The sequence below is a fragment of the Limulus polyphemus genome, unplaced genomic scaffold (genome assembly GCF_000517525.1).
Source record: "Limulus polyphemus unplaced genomic scaffold, Limulus_polyphemus-2.1.2 Scaffold2899, whole genome shotgun sequence".
In the NCBI taxonomy this organism is placed as follows: domain Eukaryota; kingdom Metazoa; phylum Arthropoda; class Merostomata; order Xiphosura; family Limulidae; genus Limulus; species Limulus polyphemus.
In genome coordinates this window covers 87,593-99,003 of record NW_013668509.1, presented here as the reverse complement: position 1 = coordinate 99,003, position 11,411 = coordinate 87,593, and the positions used below count along the sequence as shown (strand labels likewise).

The following is an 11,411-nucleotide window of genomic DNA, read 5'->3' as shown; positions in this document are numbered from 1 at the left end:
AAGGCTAAGTTAATTTAATAAACGCCCCCCTCCCTAAAGTTATGGGTTTATTTACCCTTTTGACCCCTCATAAAATGACCAAAAATGGGCATATCCTACATTTTGGGACATGTAAGAAAAAGTATCTTTGTACCAAATCCTATGAAAATTGGTCAAAATACGAACAAGTAATTGACCAAAAAACTCAAAATTAAGCCCTAAAAAACTTAAAATGGGCAAATCCAACATTTTTTTTAATGTAAATATGTTGGGCGTATAACAATTTATATTTGTACCAATTTTCATCTTGATTGCTGTAAATATGATCGCACAAAATATACCAAATACCAATATATCAAATAGCCCAAAATATACATTTTTTTTTACCTTTGACTCTATAAAATACTTGAAAAGGCGTAGATTAAAAAAAATGAAAAAGGCATCTGGGCGTATTGGACCGATAAACCTACCAAGTTCCAATCACCTGCTGAACAATGAAGAAATGGCGGTCGATTGAAAAGTATTTTGGAAGAAGAAGAAATAATAGAAAAACAGTATGTCTGTCTGTGGAGACATAATAAACAGTATTACTATAATGTATTACTGTGTAACAGAACTCACTCTTAAGCATACAGTTGTGTAACAGAACTATTCTAAACATATAACTGTGTAACAAAATTCATTCTGAACATATGACTGTGTAACAGAACTCACTCTAAACATACAACAATGTAACAGAACTCACTCTAATCAAATGGATGTTTAACAGAACTTATCTGAACATATGATTGTGTAACGGAAATTGTTCTAAACAGATTCTTTAGGAGTCAGATATAGATGGCCCGGCATGGCTACGTTGTTAGGGCGCTCGACCCACAATCTATGGGTCGCGGGTTCGAATCCCCGTCCCACCAAACATGCTCGCCCTTTCAGCCGTGGGGGTGTAATAATTTGACGGCCAATCCCACTATTTGTTAGTAAAATAGTAGCCCAAGAATTGGCGGTGGGTGGTGATGACTAGCTGCTTTCCCTATAGTCTTACATTGTTAAATTAGGAACGGATAGTTGAAATAAACGAAAGATTAGTCGGTTTCCAACAAATAAAGACATCCATCTGTATAAATAACTTGTGGAGTTTTATAATTATTATTTACAAGTTTCCATTGTTCATGAATTTTATGTAATGTATAATTATCTTTTGTCATTGATTTTTAACATAATTTTGCTGGGATATATACAGTATGTTTCAACTTTGTTAAGGATCATGTATCACTTCTAATTAGGGTGGCTGAAAAGCAAATTTAAAGCTTCGAAAGCGCTACCAACCAGCCAAAAAACAGAATAAAATTAAAAACAAATAATAGTTATATCCTGAGGTCTCTTTGAATATTTATATATTAGATACGCTCGAGAATTTCATGTATAACATCAATAAGATTCACCTGTGGATACGAATAAGCAAACAATGAAACATCAGACTTAATTATTTTTTTTATCAATTTCTTCTACCGTTTCGTGACTTAAAAGGTCATTCTTCAGAAAATAGTTTTACTGAGAATCTACAATAAAAAACATACAAATACCGCTTTAGATCTCTCGAAAAAGTAAAGCTCAATATAAGTCAGTAAACATTTTAATGATCGTGTCACTAACAAATTTAAAATTCTGTCAGAACCATGTTTTTATGTGTTCTCTATTTTGGACATGTAAATAAAACATAAAATAATAATTTTTGAAAATTATTTCATAAATATTTGACGCCCCTTTAACTACGTACTTTTTTTTGTTGTTGTTGGAGAGTTACAAAACAACCTATCTACACTTTATCCACAGCAGGGAATCGAACCAAGCATTTTAACATTCTAAGTCCATAAACTTAACACTGACCCACCGGAAATGAGAAGTAAGAAGAAAGAATAGTTGAGTAAGATTTTTTGGAACTATATAACGGTAACAAATATTAGTACGAATTCCAGAAAAGGACAATAAAGTAAGTAAGAGTTGTTTTTATTCAACTGGCTACCTGGACTCTGCCCACCACGGGTAACGAACCCGGATTCTAGCGTTGTAAGTTCGCAGACATACCGCTGTGCCATTGGGGGGGGGGCTATAAAAATATACTGTTTTTCTATAATAACAGAATAAAATACAATAAGATAAAGTTTTAATCTACAGAAAAATGATAAAGGAATAGAAAAGAAGTGAAAGTATATCTTATAAACTTAATATAGTTTATATTTGAGAATATTTTAAAGTATTTCATTTATACAGAGATTGTATTGTATATATTTTGTAAAAACTATTTATTCTTCTTTCTCTTAGAGCAATGTCACATTAGGTTATCCGCTGTTTCCGCCGCGGGGAATCGGACCCCGGATTTTAGCGTGAACTTATCGCCGTTACACTGGAGGACCATTCATTATTATCTCCCGGGGAGGAAGTTTGAAGTAAGGAAACAGGCAGAAAATAATAAACATCCACTGTGAATAAAAGTCAAATTTTAAATCAGTCCTTTTATTTCTAAGGAAATAATCGACCTCCTCATCTTAAACACTGGTGAAGGCGACCTCCATTACTGTCGACTGCATTTCATTGCATAATCCAATCACCCTGTTAAGGAAACATAAAACTGTCCTAAGTAGCAGAGCCTAGACTGTTTTGGAAATATAAAACTGTCCTAAGTAGTAGAGCCTAGCCTGTTTTGGAAATATTAAACTGTCCTAAGTAGTAGAGCCTAGCCTGTTTTGGAAATATAAAACTGTCCTAAGTAGTAGAGCCTAGCCTGTTAAGGAAACATAAAACTGTCCTAAGTAGTAGAGCCTAGACTGTTTTGGAAACATAAAACTGTCCTAAGTAGTAGAGCCTAGCCCGTTTTGGAAACATAAAACTGTCCTAAGTAGTAGAGCCTAGCCTGTTAAGGAAACATAAAACTGTCCTAAGTAGTAGAGCCTAGCATGTTTTGGAAATATAAAACTGTCCTAAGTAGTAGAGCCTAGCCTGTTTTGGAAATATAAAACTGTCCAAAGTAGTAGAGCCTAGCCTGATAAGGAAACATAAAACTGTCCTAAGTAGTAGAGCCTAGCCTGTTTTGGAAATATAAAACTGTCCAAAGTAGTAGAGCCTAGCCTGTTTTGGAAACATAAAACTGTCCTAAGTAGTAGAGCCTAGCCTGTTTTGTTTTCTCTACGAATATTAAACTTGCACTTTCCCTTTTTTTTAACAAAACTTCTACTTAGTAGAAATTCGATTTCTTTGCTTTTTTTTTTCTTAACGACAATTTCAGTTTTAAATCTAACATAATCCAATCACCCTAAAAAGAAAAACAAGAGGGAATTCTCAGTAGCCGGGCACTTGAAAATCTTTTAGGCAGGATTAGAGTAAATTAACCTACGAGAGGGCTTTTCATTCAACCATACATTTCACATGGAATTGTACAGTAAATATTTAACGTGTTTCATATACGTGACAATAAAAAAAAAGACTATTATACAATTTATTAATGTTTCTGAGAATGTAAATTTAACTCTCTTTGTTGTTTAAAATTCTCCAGTGTAAAATCGGTTTGCTACGATTACTTAAACAAATATTTCATAACTTTCGCTGTTTTGGTTTAATTTTAGCTGTTAGTTAATAGCATTCTTATCAAATAGGAGATGGCCTATTAATCACTGGCTTAACTAGAAATCACATAATGACATTAATATAGATAGATATTATGTAATGACTTAAAAACGAAGCTAGATGTGACGTGTTTATTGGAAATTCGTAGTTTCGTCTATTTTTAAAACACTAATAATGTTAACAACCGTTATATTTGGAAAGCTCTGGTACTGTGCAAAAACATTGTTGACAATGGTTATAGTGCAAATAATGTGGTTGAAATACGTTTATACTTCTTCACAAAAAAACACATTAAGGCACCAAATAGAAATTGTGTTTAAAATTACAATAAGCCTAACGCTATTGTTCTTATGACAAATTTAACTGACTATACCGATAAAGTTGTTTTGAAACTTAACACGTGCTAATGAATGCGACCCCTTTTCTCTTGATTAAAGCCCGATGGATTTTTCATTATAACTTACCGCATGTAACCGCTAGTAAAGGCCAATGTTTTTAAAAGACACCTAAACAAAAAGGAGTTAGTTCTGATGCTCATAACCCTCTCTCACACATAAGATATTCTGTTATCATATAATTTACAGCATATTAACCTACAATTATAATACAATATATAGTTTGTGTTTAGAATGAATTTAAATGAAAAAGACAGCTTTCCAGGTGTCCGAGATCGTCTTCAGAAAGATTATACACAAATATCGTTAAATGTTGTTTCAAATCAGTCTTTTTAGGTAGACTATGCATTGGTAAAGGTTGTAGATAATCGTACTTAACGTATAACATTAATACTGACATTTTGGACCTAAAGAGCATCTTATGGGCCAGATATAGAGTTAGAAGTCCCTAGAATTATAGTATAATAGTTCTAATTTTGAACTAATGACCAGAGGAAGGGCAGCCAACCAAAAGTAGAAGGGCTTTGTTTGGATCTTGGAACCTAATAACAAAATTAACTGTCACTTTTATAACGTGGCCATAGCGGAAGTTTGAAGAGTATACAGTGGCTCGAATCCCGTTAGGTGGCTGTTCGGCACACTTACCACTAAGCCACGGCCAGCCCACGTATAATGTGTGTTAGTCTACAGAGAAACAAAAAGCTTTTCACGTTCGTTCGAGAAACACACTTGATAAGATTAAAACGTGATACTGGGAGGAGAATTAAATTTAACTATCACAAGTTGTGATGTTAAAGGACTGGTATATTTCATTTATTGTTTGAAACACGCACAAAAAATTATTCAACGATGGTATATTACGTGAAAATTATGTATACAACGTTCGTATCACGCTTCTGCACTTAAATATTGAAAATTCTCTTTACTATTCAGTATATAAAATTATTCACTATTAAAGAGTACAAATGGTTTAACAAGTCTGCTTAAGAAACTCGTGCAAAGCTATACGAGAGCTACCTGCACTAGCCGTCCCTAATTTTGAGTTGGTAGACTTGAGAAAAGGCTGTTAGTCAACAACACCGATCACTAGCTTGTTCCCTACTTCAATCGAATGGTGGGGTTTGACTGCCACAGTTATAACACCCACGGCCTCATAGTACGGAGCGCGAGCAATAGATTTTCAGATTAAGTTTTAAACACTAACCTACGCCTGATCCGGTCTAAATGTCCAACCAAAAAACTCAAGGTCCATGCACTGGAACTTGAGGAGTACAGTTTGTTTTATTTTTGACATGTCACTGGAGTAACACAACAGAGTAAAAAGAATTACACGTCTGAATAATAAAAAAACATAGTGAAGCGAGTGATATTTTAATAAAGCTTATAAGAAAACATTTTATTGTGAACACGTATATTTCTTTTTTTTTTTTAACGTATACTTTCAGTCTTAAACTCAATATTCGATAGCGTCTGTGGTCTATCCACTAATGCTGATTTTGTAGGCCATTGACTGACGAATACTTTTCCCTTAAATTGTTTACACCAAAATTATATTTTGGGTCAGATTTTTTTGGTATACGAATTGAGTAAAAATTGTAAAGCACGTCTGTGGAAAAATGTATGTCTATTTAATAATTTCAATGCTACATTCAGGATCGTTTTAAACTTTTAGACGAAGATGGCAATAGTCCTTTGACATCGAATACTCGAAGTTCCTATACTCAACAGCGCCATCTATTACCAATATCGTGAACAAACCATGACGCATACCTATAGTTTCAGTTCTTAATGTACTCAATGTCAAGTGGAACATTTTAAAATAGCTGACAGAAATAAAGCATTTCACAATTTAATCACACGATAAAGTTTAATTTTTCTGTAAAACTCAATTACTAGAAAGCTTAAAAGTAGTTTTAAACCAGCTACTTCTTTCTACAGATAATTCTGTTCAGATAGTTTCACTTCAGCACAACATACAAGAAAAATGCATATGCTGTTAGTAAAATATTTTATGACTTTCAGACAACATAATGTATACATGTATGAATCCCACGTATAATACTGAATCTTAGGATGAGTTTTATGTATATTGTGTATACAACTGCCTACTACATCCCATTCATTAGAAAATATTACATGAAATTGGTAAGACAGTATCTTGTCAGCAAATAACCAATATTTCACACAACTAGTATGAAATATATAGCCCAAAAAAAAAAGAACGAGAAATTCGCTGTAACATCACTGAAACATTGAATAAACATTCACGTGACAAAAAGATGTATATTTGTTTTGTACTTTAACACAAGTTACTGGCAGTCCTTATCTTCATGCCTTTGAAAGTTTATTAGATCAACACATATATAAAAAGATATCATTGATAAATGAAAACTAGACTAATTTGGTAAAAAAAAAAAAAAGTCTTACTGAAGTATCAGTAGCAAGTTATGAAAATAACAGCAGAATGTATCTTTAGGCTGAAATATTTTAGTTACTTCTGTCCTCAAAAGGAAATTGGGTTTTACCAAAGATTAGTTCTATGAACAGTACATAATTATTATTAAGCAAGAGGTCAATAAAAACAGTTTAGAGCAAGTTCATATTTAGCAAATGTACTAACCAAACTGTTTTTAAGATTTATACACAGGAAAAAAGTTTTACCCTAAAAATCAAAAATTTGAAATTGCTATAAATATTTATTCTGGGGTGAATACTCTATGGAATGCACCTCTTTATAACAAATTGGTCATATTTAATTTTTACTTGGTAAGATTTGATGCCCCCAAAAAATTTAAAATATTTTTAGCACATATTACATTGCATTTTAAATTTCTGAAAATTTTCCCTTCTACATCAAGGTGGCCTCCATAAAAATACAGTGTTTAGATTTTTCGAATTAAGAGCGATTGTCTGGAAAACTTAATGACTTGTCTACCACTTCAAAATAGTATATATCATGACAAACAGCTAAGTACAGTACATACATCTATAAGATCTGTTAAAAACCTGAGAATTATCTTATTTGAGACAAGAGTCAAATGAATTAATAGTACACAAAACATAAACCACATTTAGTTAGCTGTAATGTTAACTAAACTTCAAACATAATTACATATTATCGTCCAAAAATATAAAGTACAATTTTCATATGTTGTAACTTAAGTTTTACTATAACAGAAAAATTTCTGTCATGCCTTTTTTTTTTAAACACTTTTTTAATCAACTGGAATGGACAATGAACAATAGAAATATAATGTTTCTAGTTTATCAGTTCTAAATCTGATGTCATTTTTTTTTCTTTCCTAAATTAATATCATCTTTCATCTAGGTGAAAATATTAAGATGCAGACTGTTTATCTTGTGTTATTTATGATTTAGAGTATGCTCTGAGTAAAACACGTTATTAAAAATTGATAGAAAAACAAAGAAATTACATTTTTCTGCACAATATTACCTCAAAAACACAAACCAGTTTTTCTCTTTCTTGACTATAAAGTATATCATAATTAGCTACAAAAACATCACTTCTAATCAGTTAATATTTCTAATATTATAAACTACAAAACAAACAAAATTTTAAATGGGGTTCTGGAGTAATGTTATTGCTAATACGGTAAGCTTTAGATGGTAATGTTATAATAGTAACTTCTATTTTACTCTGAAGTTTCAATTATTTGCTTTGGTAAGAATGATATTTGAGTGTTTCTATTCCTTATGAATGATATATATTAATGGGTTTGTCCTGTCAAAAGTATTTTGTCTCCCATTTAGTCATTATCATCCTTCAGCCTCCTTGTCCGATTTGTACTTTCCCTTAAATTTATTCATCTTCACCCTTTAGAGTTTCCTTATCAAACATGTATTCTCCCAAACCAGATCCAACTCGCTTGAGATTAGTAATGTAATCAGATAATTCCTTAATAGATTCCACTTGCTCTTTTAAGAAATCGCCTTCAAGAAAATCACACATCTATGGATGAAAAAACAAACATAACTTTAATACACCAAATTTTATTAGCAGCTCAAACTAATCATTACTGTAAATGGGGAAGTTTAAACTGCTTAACAAAATTTCATTTGCTGTTTTGTACCTAGCTACAATTTTCAATTTAGTATTTTGATTAATTTACATTATAAAAACCAGAAAATCTAAAAATTAGCTAAACAGTAAACAAACACATACCAAAAGTTTAGTCAACTACTAAGAATTTCACTAAAGCAAATTGAAAAGACAACAAAGAGCTTTTTTTTTTATAATTTTATCAAGGCATTAAAACTCCATAAATCAAACTGCAGGTTCTTTTAATCTTTGTTTTATAATGAGTGGTTACTGATATAATGGGCACACAAAATATGGGAAATGTTTACCCATTACACCTTGCCACATGAATTGATATTAAAAGTTACTCCATCAGGTAACAGTTGTAATAAAACATGTAGTGCAAGAAAGTTGTAATAAAATTTCTAAGCTAATTTTAATCTGTATTATAAAATAGGCTGTGTCTGTTTCTCTGTAATAAAAATTCTCCAAATTCCCAACCACTGACCATCATGACACACTTAAAGGTTCTTTGGTATTCATTTTCTCATTTCTATGAATTTGACAACCATTTTAAATTTCCCCATTGCTACTGCCTTAGTGCCTAATCATAGAATTTTCAAGGGTTCTTTGGTATAGCTCAGAAGGATTATAAAACCCCTATAATTATCATAATTTTTTATGAATTTGACAACGATTTCTATTTTCCTCATTGCTAATACTGGCAAATGTACCACATGTAGGTTGTCCCTGTAAAGGCAACAAAATAAATACTATACCTGACATGGGTATCCTTTCTAGTACTTTGTAAAACTATAAACATCAAACTTAAGACAATGAAAAGAAACTTTCTATATAACACTTGTATCAAAGTCAACAGATAATGGTAAGGGCCACTGGTTTTCAAAGGAAATAATCAGTAATTAAACTTACATTTTCTCTCTAGTTTAACTATATAAAGCTCTATTTGCAAACAAATCAAGAGTTAACTGTTAAAAGTGATTAAATTCAGTGAAGACAAATCTGTACATGTTCAAATAATGAAAGGATTAACAGTTGTGTAAGATATTTACAGATCTTCTGTGCACAGCTTTTTATGCAGTACAAGTAAATATGAATTATTAAATTTTGAAACAGATACCGTGAAAGTGATAAACAAATTTAAAAGAACCTACTACTGTTTGAATGTTCCATACACATTATATCTGGACAAGGTAGAAAATTATAAAAAACCATATGCACCTGAACATCTTTGTGGTTGTCACAAATGCGGTGGAGTTCAAGCAAAGCTTGGTTTGTTGACTTCTCCAGTTCCAGAGCTGCCTCCATAGCATCCAAGCCAGTTCCCCAGTCTTCCATACTAGGTTTCTAAATGAAATATAATTATATCACTAAAAGACACACACAAACTAATTATAATTAAGTATACTTATCACAGCTGTAAGGGTTGGGGTGACTGACTTTCTATAAAGTTAGTTTTTAATTTTTGAGGCTAAACTTTTATGGAATCTAACTAGCATAGTTTTTGTTTTGTGAAGAATAAAATCAGATTTATTGGTAATTATGCAAAATTAATTATGACAAATATTACTTAATGACACTATTTTTGTGAAAGAGCAAGCATGTTTGGTGTGACAAGGATTTGAACCCACGACCCACAGATTGAGAGTCGAGCACCCTAACCACCTAGCCGTGCCATTAAAAGATTAACAAAAAAACATTGACAATCATGAGAAAATGACAGTGAGAGTAAACTGTATGCTTTTCACTTAACAGTGTCTAAAATAAGCTTACTTATGCAAAAATAAGTGGTATTTTAAATATCATGGAATAGTACCTGAATTGTTTGAAGAACAATTCTTCCACCTCTCATATTCTGGTATTTCATCAGCTTTTCAGCATGTTCCCTTTCTTCATCACTTGCTTTTTTAAAAAACTTGTGAAAGCCACGTAAGGCTACATCATCACGATCAAAGTAAAAGGCCTAAAAATCACAAATATGAAATCATACATTAATTTTCATGAATATTACATCAAAATAACCTGCATATGGAAAAATGATAATTGTGTATTACAGCCACAATGATGCAAAATGTGCTTTTTGTTTTGTAAAAACAGAGTATCTTTGATGCTTTAAAAATATTAACTTATAAAATTCTAAAGTACACTGGCTATTAAAATATGGTAAAATATATCCACTAAAAAGTATTCACATTAAATGTATGCATAAAAGTCATGAATAACCATCAACTTCCTTATGTGGGTTTTGAATAAAAAGAGAATGTTTTCAATGTTAGTAATCATTATACATACAATCAGCAGACACCTCGAGAACTTGGGCGAGATTCTTATGCAGGTATATTTCAAGCAATTCATTACACTATGAGGTACATGTTCAAATGTAAAATGTAAGATACGGCAATCTATTAGACTTCTATATCTCAGGTTAAAAAAAAATGCCCATTAACCTTTGGTAATGGATTACTTTTTTCCATGTTAATATACCAACTTATTGTGAGAAATGTACATAATTATTATATGAATGTTATATCAAATCCAGAAATTATATATAAAACAACTTTTTTTTGGGGGGGGGGGTAGATAGGGAATAAATTCAATTATAGGTACATTAAGCTTCATAAATTTCTGACATAACATTGTAGACAAGAAACCACTTGGTCATTCAAAGCTGTCACTATATACCCACAATGAAGAAAAGTAAAAATTTAAGACCATACTTTAAGGAAATTATTAATTACCTCTTAGACTTTTGTAAATTGCTAGCATCTACTACAGCCAATGTCATTTCATTCCATAAACCAATCACTTTGTTATAAAAATAAAACTGGAACACAGTCTGTTTTTTCCTAACCTTAAATCTGGCTCTCTCATCCTATCTTCTCCAATATAATACATACACACACACACACACACACACACACACACACACACACACACATATATCAAAAGTTTTTTATTCTACCAATCCCCTGTATAATTTTGTGATCTTCAATAGGATCACCTATTACCTTTCTTTTCTCAAGAGTAAGTTATCTTAACCCATCCCTATAAGATAACTCTTCCATCCCTTGAATCATGTTAACAGTCCTCTTCTTAACATAATAATGTTTAGGGACATATTGGTCCATCTCGGTTCTCCCATACACTAAGCAATTATATGATAAAAAAAATCTTAAAGCCAACCCTTATCATTCATATAGTTAAAGCTTTCTCTTAATCTCACTTACATTTACTGCCTCCACAACATCTGAAGGTAACTCATTCCAAAGGCCAACCACCCTGTTAGAAATATACAACTGTCTTAGCTGAAGATGGCTCCTACCTTGCCAAAATTTATACTTATGTCCCCTAGTCCT

The 11,411-nt window shown here is 31.8% G+C and overlaps 1 protein-coding gene across 1 annotated transcript in view; it reads right to left on the bottom strand.

Moving 5' to 3' along the window:
• Positions 1 to 5,843: 5,843 nt before the first annotated feature.
• LOC106468166 (soma ferritin-like) overlaps positions 5,844 to 11,411 on the bottom strand; it is a 13,436-nt gene continuing 7,868 nt past the window's right edge. The window contains exons 2-4 of the mRNA XM_013928577.2: positions 9,872 to 10,018; positions 9,277 to 9,402; positions 5,844 to 7,965 (exon numbers count right to left, since the gene is read on the bottom strand). Coding sequence (XP_013784031.1) covers positions 7,816 to 7,965; positions 9,277 to 9,402; positions 9,872 to 10,018 — 423 coding nt within the window. The 3' untranslated portion in view covers positions 5,844 to 7,815. The remainder of the gene's footprint in view (positions 7,966 to 9,276; positions 9,403 to 9,871; positions 10,019 to 11,411) is intronic.